This window comes from Eptatretus burgeri, chromosome 16 (genome assembly GCF_056783735.1).
Source record: "Eptatretus burgeri isolate ZD-2024b chromosome 16, Ebu_testis_v1, whole genome shotgun sequence".
In the NCBI taxonomy this organism is placed as follows: domain Eukaryota; kingdom Metazoa; phylum Chordata; class Myxini; order Myxiniformes; family Myxinidae; genus Eptatretus; species Eptatretus burgeri.
The window spans coordinates 44,594,039-44,617,207 of record NC_140976.1 but is presented as its reverse complement, the minus strand read 5'-3'; the positions used below and the strand labels follow the sequence as shown (position 1 = coordinate 44,617,207).

General features: G+C 41.2%; 1 protein-coding gene across 4 annotated transcripts in view; it reads right to left on the bottom strand.

The window, feature by feature from the left end:
- Window positions 1-23,169, bottom strand: part of LOC147011000 (acetyl-CoA carboxylase-like) — a 171,849-nt gene that overhangs the window by 19,517 nt on the left and 129,163 nt on the right. For all 4 annotated transcript variants that reach the window (XM_085858679.1, XM_085858680.1, XM_085858681.1 and 1 more), the window contains 8 exons: window positions 16,263-16,418; window positions 12,824-13,027; window positions 10,945-11,100; window positions 10,719-10,847; window positions 8,952-9,221; window positions 8,611-8,708; window positions 5,889-6,009; window positions 3,050-3,160 (listed from right to left, as the gene is read on the bottom strand). In XM_085858679.1, the coding sequence (XP_085714805.1) occupies window positions 3,050-3,160; window positions 5,889-6,009; window positions 8,611-8,708; window positions 8,952-9,221; window positions 10,719-10,847; window positions 10,945-11,100; window positions 12,824-13,027; window positions 16,263-16,418 (1,245 nt within the window). The remainder of the gene's footprint in view (window positions 1-3,049; window positions 3,161-5,888; window positions 6,010-8,610; window positions 8,709-8,951; window positions 9,222-10,718; window positions 10,848-10,944; window positions 11,101-12,823; window positions 13,028-16,262; window positions 16,419-23,169) is intronic.

Genomic DNA, 23,169 nt, shown 5'->3' with positions numbered 1-23,169 from the left:
ACAGCCTCCACTTGTAGCTAATTTGTAGTGACATTCCCCGGAATGATTTTTAAGTACTCAGTAAGGGTTTTCTTCATCATTCCTCTCGTTCCAACTATCACTGGTACAATTTCAGCTGAATTCAATTTCCACATCCTCTTGATCTCATTTTTCAGATCCTGGTATTTGATCATTTTCCTGATTTCTATGGCATTTAGTCCAGTCATTGGGAACTGAAACCTCAATCAACAATGCTGACTTTTCCTTTTTGTGTTTGCGCACTATGTCCAGAAACAGTGCTTTGTTTGCAATGTCGACACTTAACGGGATCATTTTGTCACACGTGAGCATTATTTGTTCATTTTCAAGGATCGGATTTGGTTTTAGTTTCCTTTATTGTTCTAGAACCGGGATGTTGAAATGTTTACAGATGTGCCAATGGATTGCTCTGCAGACGCTGTCATGTCTTTCTGTGTACAGCTGTTCCGACATGAGTTTTTTTTTTATGTCCCGAAAGGAGGTGACTGGTATTTTCTGTTTCTATCCCACAAAACCTGCATTTGTCCAATTGGCTCAATCACGCCATTTTATTAAAGGCATTAGTGTCATGCCCTTGGTCTTGGGCATTTATGATGACTCGTTCTCCATCCCAACTAATTTGACCTCTTCCTAGTCATTCCAGGGAGTGGAATGACTTGTCGACCCCTGTCCTGTCAAGATCTTTTTAAAATCTTCCTGTTCTTTTGTCATTCTCCCATTTGTCAGAGTATATCTGCTGATATTTCTTTTTGTAGTTTTCCTATTTTTTTTTCTTTGCAATCATTGGGGCTGTGTTTGTTTCTGTGTAGTTTTCCTGTGTGGTGTGCAGCATTTGCACCTGTTTTTGGAAGTTTGTTGCGAAATGGATTAAGTCTGTTGTTTGTTTGTTGGGTGATTGTGTGATTTTCTGGTCTGTTGTTTTCTTTCTGGTATACAAATGTCATCCAACAGTCTGTTGAGATTTTCACATACTCCGCTAGTGTGACACAAGATGTTCTGTGCACTTAGTTAAGCTCCATTAAACCGCCTCCTCCTTCTCGTCTCGGTAAGTACAACCTCAGTATGCATTGGTTTTGTAGAATATCTGGTGAATAGTTATAAGTTTCCTTGTTTTAGTGTCAAATTGTTGATCTCCAGTTTTTGCCAGTTTATAATTGTACAGCTATATTGGAATACTGACACTGAAAGTTGGTTTATAGCTTTGGTTTAGTTTCTTGGAGAGAGGGATGACTTCAAAATTAGTCTTATTCTGCGTAGGTACTCTTTGCTGATTATTTTACGCATTTTTTTGTTGTACGTGGGGGCCTTCTTCTATTCCTATGTATTTGTAGGATGCTTCGTTTTCTAGTTCCTGTATTGTTGTACTTTCATCGATTAAGATGTTGTCCGTTTTGTGTTTCTCCTTGTACAAATGTGCATTTAGCACAATTATCAAGACCAAACTCCATTCAGATGTCCACCAAGTGCTGCTTTACTCGTTCAAGTTGATCTGCCAATTTCTTATCATTTGGGGCAAAGAATTTTAGATCATCCATGTACAGTAGGTGTGTCACCTCTCGTTTCATTGGTCATTTTTCTGTTGCATGTCAGATTGTATCCGTGTCTTTGCTCATTGATGAGGTTACTCAGTGGGTCCAGACAAAACAAAACAGGAGGGGGGAGGGAGACTGTCACCTTGTAAGATACCATGTCATATCTTTACTCCTGGGATTTCAATCTTTCCTTCCAAGTAAGGCAATATCAGAGTTGTGTTCCAAAGCGTCATTGCTTTCTTAATCGATGATCTCGTCGCATCATATGCCATCACGTGACGGATCATCAGATATGTTCGCTCAAACAATTATTACATATCAATATATGATACGGCTCATAATCACGTGATGTTAAATTGATTGATTTGAGTGCTGTGATAACTAATAAAATACTTTGATCACATGATGTTCTTTTAAGAAACATGATTTTTTTCTTATCATATCTCGACCTCTTGTCATTCCATAGCTTTTCTTTCACTTTCTTATATATTTTCATGATGGAAAATAAATTGTTATTTTTTCAACACACTTGCGAGTTGGTTTTTCTTTTCAACCACTGGTTATGTTCATGTGCTTTGTACTTGCAAAGCAAAGTGAGAGAAAGAGAGGGAGAGAGTGTGTGCGTGTGTCGTTGGTTGTTATCTCCACACATGTCGTTGGTTGTCCGAGGCTGCACACAGCATGTCCGAGACAAAACCAACTATGAGGCCTCGTTCCAGGCCGTAGACCTTCAAAAGCCCATTACGTCCGTTGGCGAAGCATTTTTCCATGACTGTCCCTGAGCATTTCCTTCCCAGCCATGTCGTCGTCATAGCCTCTGGAGACATGAATAGGAATGGAGCATCGGCTCCGGAGCACACGGGCCTTCAATCCACATTTGCCTCAAATCAGGCTTCGTCTCTGCTCCCTGATTATACTCTCTGTCCCACTCAAATTTTCAGCCACGTCATTCTCAAAACTCCGATTGACACCCACACGGTCCTCCGGAGACACGAGCAGCCTTGGAGCGTCAACTTGAGGGGGTGGGTGGGTGGTGGGGAGGAGGGGCTGCAATCGTCGGTCCGCTGTCGGGGGGGGGGGGTACGTCGGCCTGCAATCCACATGCACCTCACATCAGGTCTAGTCTCCACTCCTTAATAAGTCTCTCCATCCCACTCACACCACCATCCCTCTTTCCACTGCACCTTCTTCCTCTCCTCCTCTTCATCGCCAGAGTCATGGTTTCGGTATCGCCATCAGTGGGTACAAGCAGCGAGTGAGATGGTGTGACGAGGAGATTATTTATGTGCCAGCTTCTTTGATGCCAGTGTGTGTGTGTGTGTGTGTGTGTGTGTGTGTGTGTGTGTGTGTGTGTGTGTGTGTGTGTGTGTGTGTGTGTGTGTGTGTGTGTGTGTGTGTGTGTGTGTGTGTGTGTGTGTGTGTGTGTGTGTGTGTGTGTGTGTCGAATGAATGAATGTCAGAGGACAGGTAATACCAAATAGGAGAGGACTCATTCTGACCTTGTTCAAAGCAGAGAACCCTGTGAGAATAATGTGCGAATTTTCCACTTGAATCACTCTCTGACCCAAACGTACCAGGTATGCTCCAATACCTATAGCACGACAAGTCACCTGTTAAACAAAAAAGGGGCATAAGCATTTGAAGAGAGATCCATACATCAATTTGTATGCATAGTCTAGAAGCCAAAATCTGTAGCTAGCCTAGAAAATAGGTTCGCTGCTGATTTCATGTTAGAATGGTGCAACTGGTGTTTTTGAAGAGTCTAGGCATGACCAAGTCTAGTTCCACTTGTTGCCAAGTCTGCATCTGAATATTATGGCCGCCATGACAGTAATCAAAATGGCCGCCATCAGATTTAGTCTTTTTCTTACTGCAAATTGTACTAGCCAGAAATTTGTCATGATTGTGAAATACTATGTAATCTGACACGAGGAACACTATTTTGTGCTTTATTTTTGTACTGGATCACAACTTTTCACATAATTGACAACTTAAAGACGAAATTGAAAATGCACATACGAGCAACAAATGTGAAAAAGAAAATGTTTAGCACTATTGATGGAGATGGGTTTACAGTCAGTCAAAGGTTATTTCAACAGCTGTCAGATTCTAACACAAAATTACGTTGCTTTGCAGAAGAGAAAAGTGTTGTGAGAACACCCAAGTACAATTTTCAGAGCTATTGATCGGCTTGTACACTGAACGGGTTCCTACAAAGGGCTTTGCATCCACATGCTTTCGTGCAAGGCAGTCCATTCCGTGTACATTTGCACCGTCGAGTTGAGCATGACCCACGGCATTTGCATGTCGTCAGTTCTACACAGTAAGCAGTAATAGGCTGTGCAGTCATGAGTCGCGGCTGAAATGTCTCGTTGCCATCTTTGACGACCTGTTCCCACCCACAGTTCTCAGGTGCAGGTAGATGTGGTTCAGATTCCAAGGCTCTTCTCTTGAAGAGCAAGGCCAAGGCCCAGGTGTTTGGGGGTCAGTTTTTTGCCTCCTGAAGCCACATGAATAATGTCTTGGCAGATGCTCAGAACTTTGTTCTTGGTATCTGTCTCATCCGCTTCTTCATTGTCCATCTTGTCAGTGCTGTCACCACCACAAAGAAGCTTTACAAGCATGTACAGGGTTTCAGGTACAATTCGCTCTGCATTTTCTGTGTTCAGTCCACCGATAATGCTATGCCCTGGAGAGTGTTTTAAGTCACTGTAAATCTTTATGCCCACTCTGAAGATCCAGCTAAGGATTTCGTTCTCATGATGAGGCAGACTGCACTGGGCCAATTCATCTTCTTCAGAACTTTCACCTTCTTCAGATAAATCATTCACGGCGGTTCTCATGGCAAACTTTGTCACAGTTGAGGACGCAACTATGAGGGGTTTTGTGACATCCAATGGCTGCACGAATGTCACCTTGTCACTACCAAAGTGAACCTCCACTTTCTGCTTGAAATTTTAGCTTTTGTAGGCTCCAGCCTCAATTCCAAAATCATTCAATAACAGCATGCTGTAGTGTTCCCAGATGTTTTTCAGGGTAAACACATGTCCCTTCTGCAGCTCTTTCTCAAGCTGGTTCATCACATTTCTGAAACAGATGCTTTCAGGAGACTGGTTTTTCTCTCCACTCTCCTTTTTATACTTTCTGCAAAAAGAAACATAACACTTGAGGTGATATTTACCTTCAGCTGCCATCAAGTCTGAAACACCTGCAAACCTGTGACGCATGGTGGGGTCAAATTGGGCCAAACTAAGCATCCTGGATGATGTGTGATCAAATTCAACATTTGTCAGGACACCAGCTTTTCCAGGAATGTCAGTCTGGCAGAAAGCACATTTTGACCAATCCATAGCGCTGTGCGCGGATCTTAGTGACGTTGGGACATGGTATTTCTCTGAGGAACCTGATGTTGTGGGTATCTCTTCTGCGTAAGTCACAGATTGTGGCTGAATCCTTGACTTCAGTCTGTCTATTTTTTGTGCGTGAGTAAAGTCACTATAGCAGAATTTGTGCCATTGAATCTTTTCGACGTGCTCCGGTACAGAATATTTTCTGATTCTTGAGAATGAGTCAACATATTTAGCGTCATTATATTTCTCTCTTTCTTTGCAACATTCAGCTACAGTTTTCACACCAACGATTGTAGTCTTTCGAAGTGGCGTTGACTTGCTAGTTTTTGAACTGTCCTGGCAAATAAAGCATTTATTCCAGTCTACATGCTCTTCTTCTTCTCGATCCCTTGAACCCCCTGTGAGAAATCTTGCGGCTTTCATTTTTCAGTTAGTCCTGGGTAACAGAAAAACACACAGTTATGTAGTTTAGGTTCATTTTATAGCAAAGTTGTAAAATTCATTGATTGTGGTTTGTATAATCAGACATTCTAATTCGAGCCTGAACATTTCTTTAAAAATAATATAGTGAAAAACAAGTCATATTATTTTTAGAAAATGGATGGAGCAATGTTTTTTTCTATACTCCCATCAGCTCAGGCATGCTCAAAAACATGGAAATCGACCCTAATTTTGTAATTTCATGTCAATTTGCGGCTGAAATATGACGAAAAGTGTATTTAATGGCGACCATTTTGTAAACTGTCATGGCGGCCATACTATCCATATCCAGAGTTGGCAACAAGTTGATTCATGTTTCTGTGTGTCTGGACAGTCAATTTACACCTGTTGCACTATTCTAACACGGAATCAGCAGGGTCGTACACTATTCTGCATTGGGCCTCCTGACTAGCAGCACCTCACTGCTTGTTGCATCATTGTGAGAGAAAATTAAAAATAATTGAACCAGCCTCAGTGGACTTATAGCAACCTGAAAACTACATCTCACCAAACTGATGGTGATAATGTCCTCGTAAGCTTGCGAAGTTTCTCCTGCAATCGTGCCGGAGCCACGAAGGTTTTCCACCCCAAGCCCGTCATCTTTACCAATGATATCAGTAATTTTGTACCTACAGAGGTGTGTGGGAAAGAATAAAGTACGAATTATGTAGCCAAGCATGCCTCTTACATGTCCATGTCACAAGTGTGCTGAATATCTGTAACCTATTCAACAAACCCAGTTGAGTTGATATCAATACAAAGAAAATTGACCTCCCAGAAGTTGGGTTAGCCAAAAGGTGCGAGAATGTGGCATATTTGGTGTTCCCGTTAGTCCTCCACCTCCAGAATACCTGCTGAAGTCAATTATATTTGAAAGAATAGAAAACTATTCTTAATAGTATTGTTTTGCTTTGGTGGAGAGTAATGGATGGAATCACCGGAATGTTCAAGGAAGGATGCTAACTGCCGTGGGAAGCAAGAAGCTGACGTTTCAGGCAATAACCATTCAGTGAAGAAAATAGGGAGATGGGACAGGACGAATGAGACAAGGTGGAAGTGAGTCAGAAGTGCGTGCATCACAGCAAAGTGGTTTAAGGAATGACTCATTATGACACCTCACCAAAGACAGGGGGACTGAGAATAGAGAAAAGGGGGAGGAACAAGAAAGAAACAAGAGAGAGGGAGAGGGAGAGGGAGAGGGAGAGGGAGAGGGAGAGGGAGAGGGAGAGGGAGAGGGAGAGGGAGAGGGAGAGGGAGAGGGAGAGGGAGAGGAGAGGGAGAGGGAGAGGGAGAGGGAGAGGGAGAGGGAGAGGGAGAGGGAGAGGGAGAGGGAGAGGGAGAGGGAGAGGGAGAGGGAGAGGGAGAGGAGAGGGAGAGGGAGAGGGAGAGGGAGAGGGAGAGGGAGAGGGAGAGGAGAGGGAGAGGGAGAGGGAGAGGGAGAGGGAGAGAGAGAGAGAGAGAGAGAGAGAGAGAGAGAGAGAGAGAGAGAGAGAGAGATTATAAATAATTAATTAAATAAAATAACCAGAGCAACCAAAAAGGGCAAGACAGCAAAAAGGAAGGAGAAAAAAAGGGAGAAAAAGGAAAGAGGATGAAAAGAGGAGAGGTGATAAGAAGGGAAAGGAGATGTTAGGTCGATGAAACAAAATAAATACAATAAAAGGGAGAAAAACAGTATGGGCGGGGGGGGGGCAGATTGAAAAGTTGGAAGAGGCAGGATGTACAAGTGAATTAAAGGCACTTGTTAATTCCACGAGGAGACAATGTGCCGGTTGTGAAGATTAGACTTTGTGCTTTATGCTCATGATGGTCCATGGTGCTGAAGTGGAAGAAACGCAGGAGACTGCCACGTGACAGAACAAATGTTTGCTGTGTCTGTCTGCCTGGTGTTGGCTTAATGGTTAGGGTGGCGGGCTTTGGATCCTAGGGTCCAGAGTTCAAATCGCTCTCAGCTGTTGAATTAATACCAGGTGAGGTTAACTTGGCCTGTCATCCTTCCAAGGTTGGCAAAATGAGTGCCAGCATGCTGGTATCCTGTGTCAGAGTGGTGACCCGTCCAGGATTGTGCTCAATAGCCAAGGAGACTGCTGAGGCAGCACCAATGCTCAGCACAGAGTATGGTCACAATCGCCTCTCCTTTTTGTGCCTAATAAATGCATGTGAATATCACTGAACATGTAAATTCCATGTTATAACTTGCAAGAAACTCTTTCACTTCCGTCTGACACCGCAAATCCAAATGGTTAGCTGAAGAGGACTCTCAAGATACGATCGAGAAAAATAATAAAATAAAAGTACAAGATTGCACACACAGAAGTATAATATTGTTGCAAAGAAATGGGCTATCTGTGAGAATGTAGGGATAAAGCAGGTAATCTGCTCAGGTGGGCAATGCAGGTCATGCTGTGTTCATGCTGTAAAGCATATATGGAAGTTGTTTGATGGGGCTGAAGAAGAATTTGTGAGGTCGTGGTTCATTTAAATAAATAAAATAGGGCCTGGAATACCTTCCATAAATTGCTACAATGGTAGAAATAGGAGCAATTCATCAGGATGGTGCATCTTGCATATACTTGCGTGTGATGATGCAATTCTCTGCACTAACAGCCAAAGAAGACGTTCAGTGAGGAAGTACCCGAGTATGAAGGACTAATTTGACGCGTTGCAATTTTGGATTCGATGTGAAGACGAGACAAGAACGTTTTCACCATTTTTACCTTTGGAGGTAAGGCACTAGGAAACTAGACTGGCACTATGTAGAGAGTATACCCCCACCAGGCTTAACAGTTTACGTTTTGTATCCCACTGATACGCTGGATCTCTATCCGGACACGAACCAAAATCGAATCTGCTTGGTCTCGTCACCGAACCCACTCATCCACCAAGTTTTGTTATAACCCATCCATAACATTTTGAGATATCTTGCTATATGTCGTTTTTGACCCTATCTCTCAAAAGTGAAGAATCACTTTTAAAAATAAAAAAAATTCTCATGTCCGGATCTGGATCCGGATCCAGATCCAGATCTTCACCAAAATAGAAACAATTTGTCCTTGTCACACACCTAACTCGTCCACCAAGTTTCGTTCCAATACGTACATAACTTTTTGAGATATCCTACTCACAGACAAACAGACAGCCAAACATGGGTGAAAACACACCTTCGGTGGCAGAGGTAACAATATGTTCAATCGGTAGCTTCTATTTGCACAAGTGAGTAGAAGTTTCACCTTGATTCGCCATCCTCTTCAACATGCTCACACTGCACCGAATTCATGTGACTCACACGCTTGTAATCTTGTGGGGTCAGGTACAGATATTTAAAGCCCTGTGCAAAGATAATCATCAACTTGTATGAAGCAAGAAATGAAAAGAAACAAGATAAAATAATATTTCCCACACTCTTTGGTCAACGCCATTACTGAGAAAAATGTAAAGACCTTGAGCTAATACAATGAGCATAGTTCCACTATGATGCACAAGACAAGGTAGAAACAATTACAGCCATGGACCTTGTGGTTTTGGTAAATAAAAAAGAAAATGGATCGACGGAAAAAACAAGATGCGTTACCTTGTATGGGTCATTCGAGTCATTCCAGGCCACATTAAACATGTGTTTGATTTCCTCCGCGAGTCCGATGTGTGCACCACTGTTGGCCGCCACATAGATACGTGGGATACCCTTTGTGCGAGCCAGCTGTGAGGCCTGCTCAAAAAGCAAGTCTTCCTGTGGTCCAAATGAACCGATGCAATGCGTGATGTCATTTGCAATGAGAACGAGGCTTCGGCCTGCTCGGAATTCTGGCGTTATCAGGGTCATGTGCCAAGCAACCATCCCCACCTGTAAGGGCACCGGCAAGATGGAGGTGTGAGAGTGTGATATGGAGGACTAAAGAAAGAATGCAGTGTAAACCAGAATGAAAACCCATCTTTGTAAAACACATTTTATTTCACTTCTTAACAGCTGAAATAAACATAACTATACAAACTTTTTTTATGTTTTAAACCTGATAAAGTAACGTTTAATTTTTTTTTTTTTTAATACATCGTCTTGAAAAAAAAAAACTTTGTCGATACCACCAGTTAATATAACATGTATGGTGATGAGGAACGCAACTGAAAGTACAGTAGTTGAACCAAGGGATTATAGTGCACAAGGCATGCATGTGGGAATCAAAGCAGAACAAAAATGAGTGAAGATGATGAACATCAAAGCTGAATGCTATAAACCTCTATGTGGACGCTACATTCAGAAAGAAAAGCACACAGAAAATGCAAACATTACAGCATACCATGCAGTATATTAAATGGTTACAGAGAAACTGTTATACTGTGTGTTCTACTGCGTTCAAGTATATTATATCATTCAATTGAAATAAAAGAGATTTTAAAGGTTGTAGAAAAAAAAATTTTCAGAAGTTTACCACTGTTGATTCAACGTGTTTTACACCACCTTATTTAACACGTTATATTAGTTCTTCGTGCCTGTTGTTTGTTCTTTATGACCTCCCCAAAACAGTAAGTTTCCTGTTTGGAATCATTTTCAATTTTGTTTGACTGCCAGATGCAGGATTGAATGACATCATGACATAGCGGGGAGACTGCCTGCATAATAAACGTGTCCTGCTATTGTGTCGTTCCACTGTGTCTGTGTCCTTCATTCGGGCCGGCTCCTTCACTGAAATACGGATGCGAAGGCATTTGTTCAGTATACAACACTAGACAGGCAGACAGAGTAAAAACATTATCTCACTCCTCTCTGCACATGCACGATCGGGACAAATTCAGCACCAAAGTACTGCTGAACTACAGGTTCGTTTTCAGATTCATATTCCTATTTGTGTTCAAAATACAACATTCAATTGAAATGAAGTTGTTCCTTGATCAAAAACTAAAGTTTGTAGACAGACAGAGACAGACAGACAGACAGACAGACAGACAGACAGAAGTGAACCAATTGTTTAACCCCACTTTTCGCTTTGTGTGTGTGGGGTAAAGATCGTGAATGGTAAAGCTGAATGATACACATCCCAATGGAAAAGTTTCATTCAGAGATGAAAGCACAGAGCAAATGCAAAAAAGATTAAACAGGGTATTAGCGAAATAATTTTCACCGCTACTCGGTCAAACGTGCGTCGACCACTACTCAAGAACTGCACAACATGAATAAAATTCCATGATTATTTCAAACAGTTCAGGATATATGGCACAAAGGCCATTGTAAGTTAAATAATTTGATTTTATGAAAGCAGACAACAAGCAACACCTATTGATAGACAAGAATCAATGCATCATGCAGCACAGCAATACACGAACACTCTCCGTAAGTGAAACAGACCTCATTGCAGGCAGGCAGGCGGTTCATATGACTGATGTTCCCGTTGGAGTCAAGTACAAGCTCTGTGTAGCTGAGTAGGTCCAGAGGACACATGTCAACTTCCACATCCTTCCACAGCTTAAGCAGAGCCTGTATGACCACCAGATGAGTGGAATATCTTTAGGGTTCCTCCTATAAAACATCTTTTGAGAGAAAATTATCCACCAACAACAATCCCTGGACAAACCTGGCGGAACATCTCAGGTAGGTCATACACATATGTTGTTCCCATACTTTGAGCTTGAAATCGTTTGGATTGTAAGAGGTCCTTGGTTACATAAGGCATGTTGATGAGCATGCCATGCAGGGGTCCTCGCTTGTCTCCATAAGCACGAAACATAATCTAAACACAATTACATCACTCAGCATCCAAAAATGAGATGCAACAAGACAATTCAAATGGTAAAATAAATCTGTTTGTAGCGTGAAATGAGAAGTCACTGATTGAAGCGAGTTTCATTCTAACCCCCCCCCCCCAAAAAAAAAAGTGGAAAACTGTTAATCCAAATAAGGTGAAGAAATAAATATCTACTGTATATTGCAACAGACAAACTATAGTGAAAACAAGTAAGAAAAAAATAACAATAAAGAAAAACATAAAATGTCATAGCCACCGTTGCTTTCGTAACTTTGCTGCACAGAATTAAAGAGCTAGCCATTATTTATGTAAACTAAAATGGCCGCGGTCTACGTCTACCAGTCGGCCATCTTTGATCAGATCGCAAAATAAAGTGAGGTGCGTGTGTAAACCATCATGTGCTGTGCTTGTGCCAAGTTTGAACAAAATCGAACCATGCATGTCTGAGAAATGGTTGCGGACACATTTAAGTAACCAAATACATAAGCCCCGTTTTGGACTAAGTCCAACAGGGGCTAATAAATGAAGATGCGTGTGTGCGTGTGCGTGTGCATGTTGCTTTGGAGCACAAGCTTGGGGGAAATTTTTGCAATAACCTCGAGCAAATATAACAAGCAATTTATCATCAAACAACGAATAATAAAATAAATAAATAAACCAATGTCAACCGCAGGGTGACCCGTATCTTGCCAAAAGGTGACCACGTGTGACTTCTTTAAGGTCACACTGAGGTGAACAGAGCTGCTATCCACCAGGAGCGACTCCTTGAGGAATATCTGCCTACAAGAGATTCCGATGAGAATCGTTCTACAGAGTAACCATGAAAAATATGCGTTTGCCTCATAACGTCACCAAATGACGTCATAATGTCTCAAGCTTGACATATCTAGAAAGCACTCATCGAGGTATTCAATTTGAGGTACTACACTATATAGTTGATAAAACTTGAAAATTTGACCTTGGGGTCAAATATGTTTGACCTTCAGCACTAACCATGAAGGTCAAGGCCGATCGCCACCAAAAATTAATCAGCTGAGCGCCAGACCATGAACTATATTCCCATGAAGTTGAAGACTATCCGATCAAAATTACTCAAAAAAGAAGGGTTTCGTCGACTCCCCTGATTTGCGACAAAGTGACCTTGACCTTTGACCTTGACCTTCAAAATTTTATGCGCTGAAAGGGACCTCTATAGGCCTCTGATATGCGAAGTTACAAAAAATTCCAATGATAACTGTGCTCTGCAGAATTTTTTATACGTGATTACAGACAAACAAACAAAAAACATACAAGCTGACTAACATATCTTGCAAAAACTTCGTTTTGGCAAGATAAAAACAGATTTTGTTGAGTGCTCAAAGGTCACGCAAAGGGCTCACTTCAACAGTGTGTGTGTGCTTCCAGTCATCAGTAAAAAAAAAACTTTGATTCCTTAACAACTCATCCAAGAAAGATATCTCCAGTAATAAAAAAAAACACTTTGGGATTTATCCTTCTTGAGTTAGACAACACATCCAAACGAAGAAAAGAATACGGGGGGTGAAAAAAAACAACCAACCAATAAGCAATACTCATTTCTCTGATGTCAAATTTCGAGATCTCCATTTAACTCAACCCAATGGAACCAAAAATAAAAAAATATATATCCTAAAGATTGTCGAAACATTTTCCCTTGTCATATCGACACAGCACCTAAAAAATACCTCACCTGCCCTATGGAATTATCTGTGACCTCCTTATAGAGGCTGATGTCGAGGTAGTATCCTGACTCGTTGGTGAGGAACAGACGGATGGGAATGGCTTTGCCAGTGGGCGTGAGACGGATGTTAATCTTGAGTTCAGCCTGCAGCACACGCAACTTCCAAAGGCGACTGCCATAGCGCATGACCATGCTCCGCACAGACTCCTCAATCTGGTTCAGAGTAGAAAAGAAATGAAAAACCACTCTGAAGCATACAACAAACTTTAACCTGGAACAATTCATGAGTACAGCAATAAAGAATGATCATATCCTTCCCCTGGACAAATAAGAACCAAAACAAGTCGTGGTACAAAGTACAACACCCCCATGCCAAATAAATAAATAACAAATCCTTCAGCGTGTGACATCGCCGGGGCGCCTTCAGCGCCCAGCGATGCCGCCTTGTAGCACATGGAGTCGGAATTGGGAGGGAGCGGTGTACAATTATTGATTGATTGCATAATTAAAATAAATAAATAATAATGGAAAAGTAATTAATTTCTTAATCAATTGGCTAACAACATACCTAAACCACCACAGTTTCATTCAAATCTTTTGAAAATTAAGTAAGTAATTGAAAAAAAAATCAAACAATTAATTGATTAATCAATAAAACAAAAAAAAGTCCTTATAGCCAAATCACTTGTTATCCAAATATCAGCTTCCTAGCTCAAAAGGTGCCAGAGATATTGCCCAGAAGAGAAATAAAATAAATAAGTAATTAATAAATGGATAATTAAGCAATTAATAAATTAATTGATTCATCAAAAAATAAAAAAATACTGTTTTTGCCAAAGCACATCTTCACTTTTGTCCCTAAATTTCAGCTTCCGAGCTGATAGGATGGCTGAGAAATCGCCCGGACAAACAAACAAACAAACAAGAAAGCAAGAAAGAAAATGGAGTAAAAGCTGACTACTCCCTTCCATCGGTGCCCGGCGATGACGTCACGCATAGCCTGGATATGGAATTGGGAAGGAGCGGTGTACAATCAGGTTGGCTGTCATCGTAACATATGTGTGATGCATGCTGTGTATGAATGGTAAGATCTCCAAACTGTGCATAGTAAATACAATACAAGTCGTGTCCCATCACAGCCATTGCTGCAAAATATGTGACCAACAAGTGTCGTCTGCCACATCGGTGCATTGTCGATTGCCTTCTGATAACATCATTCGAAGAACACAGTTTTGTGGTTAGGAATAAAGATAATTATAATCAGCTCTCCCACCTACAACATAAAGATGTTATCGTCACGTAGTGCTATACTGTGACCCCGAGGTATGGGTCGCAGACACGAGGGTCAAGGGTAATGAGGGTCTTGGGTAACGAGAAGCTGCCTGGACATCCAAATACTGGTTGTTGCCAATTTGACTTACAAACACTTATGCTCATATGTATTGCGAACAAGGACTGCTGGCTCACAAATTCCATGACCAGTTTGCGAGCACAAATCACATGACCAGTTTTCGAGCAGGCTTTACACATATACCATCCAGGAAAGGCAAACTTGGAGGGGTAGCAACACATCAATGACCATGAAGTAGATGAGGAGAAAAGTACTTACAATCATCTACATCCACCTGACACAAGATCAGGCCAAACGCAAACCCAGATGGAGAGACCTCATAGATAAAGATGGCATGCTTAAGGTTTGATGGTTGGCACCCTGAGATTTCACTAAAACGAAAGCACTATACAGATCAATAAATTGATTGAGTGATGGAAGTCTCCACTTTATCGAGTGATTAGATAAATCTGTGATTTGCCATTACATTCTTCACCAACCGCAGCCAACACCCGACACCAGAAGTCAAATCCAATAAATCTGTTTCCCCTTTCCAGTGTTGGTTTCAGTTGGTAGATTCAGCGCTCCTTATGGCAGAAAGTGATAAGTGCTTGTTTTTTGTTACTTTTGGGATCACTACGTTTTGGTGATTTTGTGAAAGGTGTGGTGTATATAATATCACTCAAGGTTACAGTAGTGTTCGCAGCAAATGAGCAGGTAAATCTATTGTATTTTGAAGCATGTGTTTTAAAGCCTCTGCCTTTTTGTGGCCAGATGAATGCTACATTCTTTTTTCTAGCTCCTGGGATTGGGTTATTTATTAGGCAGTGCAGAGAAAGAAAAAAAATCAACGAAACGCTGGTTGGGAAATATGTTGATAGAGAGCATGTCAATTGGGGAACAAGGAGAATTGAGAAAAAAATACAAACAATGCTGTAAATTTTTGATGTGGGCAACATTGGGGATAGTAGCAAAAGAGGGTAGTCTTTACTGCAGGAAATGTATAGAAATGGCACACCAAAGGATTGTCATCGATTGGATGAAAGAACAGATAATTACATTGCAGGAGGTAGTGGAGTGTGAAAATCCAGACAACAATATGAAATGAAACCAAGCAGGACTGAGGTCGGTGCGAGTGCAAGCAGGACTGAGTTCGGTGCGAGTGCAAGCAGGACTGAGGTCTGTGCGAGTGCAAGCAGGACTGAGGTCTGTGCGAGTGCAAGCAGGACTGAGGTCTGTGCGAGTGCAAGCAGGACTGAGGTCTGTGCGAGTGCAAGCAGGACTGAGGTCGGTGCGAGAGCAAGCAGGACTGAGGACGGTGCGAGAGCAAGCAGGACTGAGGTCGGTGCGAGAGCAAGCAGGACTGAGGTCAGTGCGAGAGCAAGAAGGACTGAGGTCAGTGCGAGAGCAAGCAGGACTGAGGTCAGTGCGAGAGCAAGAAGGACTGAGGTCAGTGCGAGAGCAAGCAGGACTGAGGTCAGTGCGAGAGCAAGCAGGACTGATGTCAGTGCGAGAGCAAGCAGGACCGAGGTCGGTACGAGAGCAAGCAGGACCGAGGTCGGTGCGAGAGCAAGCAGGACCGAGGTCGGTGCGAGTGCAAGCAGGACTGAGGTCGGTGCGAGTGCAAGCAGGACTGAGGTCGGTGCGAGTGCAAGCAGGACTGAGGTCGGAGCGTGTGCAGATGGCTGAGGTTGGAGCGAGTGAAGACAAGGGTGAGAGTGCACCGAGTGCAGGCAGAGGTGAGGGTGGTGCGAGTGTTGGCATGGGTGAGGGTGAAGCGAGTGCAGGCAGGGGTGAGGATGGAGCGAGTGCAGGCATTGGTTGGACAAAGACTTTGAGAGGTTAACTTACTTTAACTTGAATTACAAACTATAGTAAGCAATGGAGAAATTAACATCAGCATGTTTCCAAATGAAACTATTAATATGAATTGATAAAATATAAAAATAAAATAAAGAGCATTGTGCGAGCATATATCCCCCCATCATTCTACAAAGATTTGAGGACACACCGTTAGCTGCCTTGTTAAGCATAACAGTTATTTTACTATTCTTCAGAATATTCAATCGGACATCTTTTCTCAATCAAAATGTAATGGTAGAGTCTCAAAGGTCACACCTTGGATGGATCCATAATGACAGTGGGAACAAAATTTAGGAAGATGTGGTTGCAGTCAGTACGCTTTGTTGTATTTTCGAAAGCCACCTCAAGCTCATCCATGGCTTCCAGGAGGAGTCGCTCGCCTTCATGCTGCAGATACTCGAATGAGGCCTCCTGTGCATGGATCAAAATAGATAACTTCCCATGGTGAAAAGCCATAGGCAGAAACAAGAGCAAAAATGCTCAATTACATGGCCATGTAGTTATAAGTTGACGTTATATTGTTATAAGATGATGACCATGAGTGGAGGATAAATGGGGCTTCTGATACGCCCATTCAAATGAATGGGGGAAAAGGGAATAACTTTCTGACTCAAGTGTCAAAAGCCCAAAATAGGAGACTGATTTTCTCCCCCCCCTGTCCCCTTCCCTCCCATACAAGCAAATGCAAAATTGAGACTTACCGATTAAAGCACTTCTTCCCTTTCATATTTTCATTCCACTCAAAGAGCGAACCAACGAATATTTGCCCATGTTATACTTTAGGGAATAACTTAATTTTCGTATTACATTCATTTCCATTGAGTATATTCACAAAGAATAACTTGGAACTTGGTTCTTGGTAGAAGTGTCTTTGTTGAGCAGAAATGAAATGATAAACTTCTCTTAATGCTCTTATTTGACCACTTCCTGAGCCACACATCATTTTGAGATTGCAGTAAATTGTTTTTCCATTGTTCAATTGATAACCATAAAAGTTTAAAGTCCATTCAAGGATTTATATATTTTTTTCTTTCGATCCTTCAACTTATTTGAAATTAAATTTATCCACTTATTTGTTTCATCTACTTTTACCCCGGTTATTTCTTCAATAAGACTTATTTGATATTTCTCAAATTCTTTATGTTTTTCATGTAAATACCAAGGCTGATTACATTGAAAGAGGAGCGAGTGAAGAAGTTGATACATATTGTTTGCTTTTGGAAGAAACAGAATTGCAGATCAATACAGATAATGGTGTTATGATTCGTCTCACATAATTTTTTTGATAAATAAATGAGTCGTAAAGTGTCAACTGGGGTATATGTTGATCAAATCAATCTTCATAAACTATCATCTTGTATTCAAAATCAAAAGCCTTGTATGATTCACGTTAATACAATTCAGAGAAAAGGAGCAGTAAGAATTGATGTTTTGCTCACAAGAGAACAGGTGAAAATCTTGAACAATACTGGCTCACTTAAAATTAAAATGTCAAAACCAATGTTGAAGAAATATTCAAAAAGAGACGAGTGGAGGATTTCTCCCATTTCTAATTCCTTTATTTGCTGGTTTAAGTACGGCTGGAGCATTGACGGGTGGTATTTCAGCAGCAGTGAAAACTGGCAATGAAAGCAAGGCCCAACTCCAGGCTCAAAAAGAATTGGAAAGATGTAACAAAAAGAGTTGGAGAAACAAATTAGTGGAAGTGATGTAATTGTAGATTTTGCTGAAAACATAGTATAGCAAAAAATATTAATAAGAAAAATGCTTATAAATTATTAAATTATCCAAGCCCAACTGACGTGAATGACAGTGAGATTAAGTGATTTTTCACAATATATATCCTTAAATAAAACAACACGTTTTGTTGGAGTAGAATTTACAACCACAACACCTGGTTCAACAAACCATACATCTTTTCTTATTAAATTCAATTACCTGCTTCGTATTTAATTTTATAAAGAAGGAAGAATAGTTAATATGAGAATAGAGAAATGGAGGTATAATATGTGTGATTTAGGATATAATTGGTCTTTTTCATTCAACCTAGAAGACATACACGATTTTTATCAGTCTCGTAAAGAAGAATATTATCCTCTTGGTAAGAATCAGGAGATATGTGGAAGCACAATTAGCAAACAACAAATACACAATTTCGGGAATAGGAAATTATATGATGGTGAAGCAATAGTTTATATGACAAAGAAGGAAGCAAATTGAATAATTATGCAAAGTCGAGGAATACAAACTGATTTAACAACAGGAAGATGGGGTGGTATTATGTGTCATCATATTAATGTCATATATTTCAGAAAATAATGACAGCAAGAAGACTTCAAGAAAAAAAAATTATAATTTTAAAATATAATTGTGGATTCAAGAGTATTGTATAATCCAGATTAATATATTGTTGCGGATCCGGGGTGGCGGGAATCTGACCCGGTCCCTGGTACCACGCTCGCCACCACAGTCTCCGGGAGTCTATAACGCCGGCCGGCTCGGCACAGGCCTCGGGTCACACGTCTTTAATGGCGATACCAATGTAATCCTGTACCTTACCAGTTGGGGAGATAGAACCCCTAGTTACAGACTGACTTTGTCAGTGACCGAGCGGACTCTACCAGTCTGTAACCATTTTGGTCTTGTATGCCAATCGAACGGATCGTTCCTCGACGCGACACGCATTAATGCATAGCAGCAACTTCATCAGAATTAACCAGATTTATTGGAGACATCAGGGATCACAACACAAACAATAACATGACAGTGGTTTTATTAACAATCAACCCGTTCTTAACGAGGGAACCACGGCTAAACGGTTTCGAGGGGGTTTCTACGAAATATGCCTTATACAACACGTGCAAACAAACATGCATGCAGGACAAGACAGAGTACTTGGTGATGGCTCATGGACGAGAGGACCGTGTCCAAAAACACGAATGTCGCTCGTAACAAGCGGTGGTGTCCACGGGTTCAAACCCCCGCTCCAACGTGCCGCGCAGCAGGAGATGGCGCAGCAACTCCTGTTGCCTCTTGTTCGTCACCGCGTGCGCGCTTACTCCTCAGCGTGTTCTGGCTCCGAGCAGCGTCGACGATGCGAGACCGCCGATCTCTCTCCAGGGTTCAGCACACGAATCCCGGCCTGGCCTGTTCTCCATACAAGGTCCCAGTCAAGGTCCGAGTTCCACAGGCGGATCACAATGTGTCGAGCCGTGAGGTGAGCAAGGACCGTCAGACGCTCCGGCGTATCCTCCCCAGCCTTCCCTCCTCGAAGCCCGACTCCCGCTTCGTCCCCTCAGTTCCTCGCTCGGTCGAATCACCAACGTGCAGGTCGGTTCAGCGTCTCTCCCGGCAGACCCAACACGGTGCCTCCTTCGTTCGATCGCCTCGAGAACCCGGCCGTTCCTCACACACAGAACTCCTTTCGTCCCCTTTTCTTTTCTCCTTCGAGTCGTGAGGTGAATCGATGTGCAGGTTCCGCTTTCTCTGCCGGCCGATTCACCACTGCCTTTTTCTTTTCTCTCTCGCCTCGACACGTGAGCTCCTTCGACACACGTCTGTCTCGGCGACTCCCTGACCAAAGGCTCCTCCCCTTCACGTCACTTCCTGTCCAGTCCACACCCCTCGCTCGAGGCCACTCCTCTCAGCCGACTGGGAGGGGCCTATTCCAGAATGAGGAAGGAATAATAGCGATCTCTCGTTTCACCACCATAGCACGAACACAAAAACAGTCTGTTACACCTCCCGACACACACATATCGTCCCTTATACCACACAACCTATCTATACATTAATTTAATGGGGGAACTGAGCTAACTCTATATTTAGTATTCCCGTAACGGCCATTTCCGTAACAAAATGTATGATATTCCATGGGGTGAAAGTGGTTCAAGGGTAGTAAGGGATGAGGAAGGAGTTGAAGAAACTGAGACAAGAGAGGAGGAGGAGAGGGAGAAGAAAGAGGAGAGGGAGAAGAGGGAGAAGGAGGAGAGGGAGAAGAGAGAGAAGAGAGAGGAGAGGGAGGAAAAAAAAGAGAGAATAAATAAATATAAAAATATGGAAACCAGTGAGATTATAAAAAGATCAAAGGTATAACAGAAAATAAATAAATGTCAACGTACCGAGGAGGAAAACAAAGAATTGGCAAGTCTATTAGAAATATATGCGTCAAGACTATTAACATCGGTTTCAGGGAGAAGATTTAAACAAGAAAGTGGAGATAAAGAGAAAGAAGGAAAAGATTATATTATTGATGATGTTGGTGTAATTTACTTTGATTAAAGGTTTACATTTTTTTTTCTTAAATAAATGGAGGAGAGAGTGAAGACATTTCTAAGGATTCTTTATGTTTTAAAAATTAAGATTCAAATGTGCATGTTGGAAACTAAAAAGGTTTTCGCACTCTGACGGAACTTTTCACATAAATAAATGAGTTATTGTCTAAAATGTAAAAAGAAAACCAAGAGTAAAAATATTTCGAATGTTAAAAGTAAAAATAGTAGGGTTATACAAAAAGGTACATGTTCGGTGTGTGGCTCAAAAAAAGAGTGAATTCACCAAACACAAACAAGGAGGAGATACACAAAAGTTTTTATCAGGAAGTAAATTTACAACTACTGGAATACCAGGGGAATTACATCTACCAGGGTATTCTTTCTGTTGTACAGGAACAAACTTGAATAAAAGATTAGATGAGGCTGACAATCATAAACCATGGAGCAAACCTATCAATAGGGTTGATGAAGTGTGCATGAAGCACGATATTGATTCGGGAAATAGAACAACGTTGGAAGAAAAACATGAAGCCGATAGAGAAATGTTGGATAATTTGTCTCTGATGCAAAATCTAACCTTGAGAGAAAAAGTTGATAGGTTCATTGTGAAGATGATCAGTGCTAAATTGAAACTTGGACTTGGAAATTCAAAAAAAACTTATAGGCTCTAAAGATGTCATCAAGATTGAAGAGCAATTCGCTGATGAATTACATAAACCAATAATCACAGTTTCATAGAAGGAAGGTTTATTCCAAGGAAGTTGATTATATCTGGTCTGCTGATTTAATTGAATTCAATAATGATAAGGGGTACAAGTTTGCTTTAACCGTTATTGATTTGAGGAGTAGATATGCGTGGGTTGTCCGTTTGAAAAACAAAACCGGGAATACACTTTTGTTTGCCTTCCAACAGATATTTAATAAAAGGAAGCGAAAACCTAAAAAATTGTGGACTGATGAGGGTAAAGAGTTCTACAACAAAACATTTATGAATTTTCTTTAAAATAATAGCATTACATAAAACAGCACCTTTAATGAAGGAAAAGTGGTTGTTATTGAGCGATTCAATCACACTTTAAAAAAGAGACTATATATAAAAAAATTCACTCCACTCGGTTCTCAACAATGGTTATCTTTAATTCAGGACATCGTAAATAAATATAATGATACAATTCACACCTCAATGAATACTAAACCATCAGAAACATTTACAAAATTAGAATATGAAAAAGAGATTAATGTCAGAAAGCCTAAGTTCAAAGTTGGTGATATAATAAGAATATACAGGTGGAAATATCAATTTGAAAAAGGTTATACGAAGTGATGGACAAAATAATTTTTTGAAATCATCGATGTTATAGATACAGTTCCTTGGACTTGTAAGGTAGATGATTTAGAAGGGGGAAGAGATTTTTGGTTCATTTTATTCACAGGAATTACAAAAGACAAAGATAAATGGAAACAATTTTTTTTTGACTCCACCCCTTTTTTAACTCCGGCCCTTTTTGACATGCCCAAAGAAGCCCCACCCCCCACCTAAGCCACATCACATCCATCATATCCACATAATTAGTGATTAGTTAATTAGTTCCCCACACAGAACATGTTTATTTAATTTAAAAAATTTGCTCCATCCACACAAACCACACCACACAAACCCCATACATGCAAGATCCACCCACGCAAACCCCACCCACCCACACAAGCCACATCCACACAAACCCCATACACACAAGCTACACCGACCCACACAAGCCCTACCCCACACAAGCCCCACCCCCCTGTGAGCCCCCACCTTTGACCCACCACCTCCCTCATCCCACCCCACACACACGGGGAGGGGAGGGGAGAGGAGAGGGATGAGGGGGTGGTGGGTCGTTGGGGGAGCACACCTACCCCCCCCCCTTTCCCCTTTACATCTCCTTTATTCTCTTCTTGTAATTCAAAATCAGATAATGAAAAGGAAAGCATTTAAAATTAAACAAAAGTAATAACATTGAACAAAATCTTCTTTCACAGCAGTCTGATGGTTTGTTTTGGTTTTGAAGCTCGATCAACATATTCTGTTCAAAACAAAGAGTGAAGAACAATTAGGGTATATAAAGATGATTATATTATGATAGTAATAAAATAATAAATATAACATTTACCTCCAGAAGATAGTGTGTCATGTCAGATTCCTCCAGAAGATTAAGTTGTGTGTTTGGTTCATCCAGACAGGTGTTTAAACTGAAAAAAAAATAATGAGTCAAAAACACACACACACACACACACACACACACACACACACACACACACACACACACACACACACACACACACACACACACACACACACACACACACACACACACCGATAATTTCTCACCTTGGACTCGGGTCATTCAAGATCAAAGGACGTGAGAGAATTTCTTGCCAGCCAAGAAAAATATCATTCAATTCTTTTCGAAACAAATAAATGTCTTCAAGGAAGTCATTCATTTTTATCCACTCGTCGTGCAATTCAAATAACTCATTTTCAACATCAGTTATCAACAATGTTCTTATTGGGGACAACCTGTTAAAAAAAGATAAACAATAATTATTGGTTGTATAGTGATTTAATTCTATTTTAAACAACAAATAGTCAATTGGGTTGAGGATCTCACCTGTCATCTTGTGAAAACGATTGATCTGCAAGGTTGTAGTAATAATCTGAACGCTCCATATTCGAAATAAAACACGCTCGGCACACAAGTTGGTTTAAATAAGCAACTTGATGACGTAATGGGAGATTACAGAACAATGGTTTTTTCAGGGTGTGCTCCACATAGGAAATGACTTCGGAATTTTTTTTTGGCTTGGTTCGGGCGAGGCAGCTTGGCTGACTCCAAACTGGCTCATTTTAA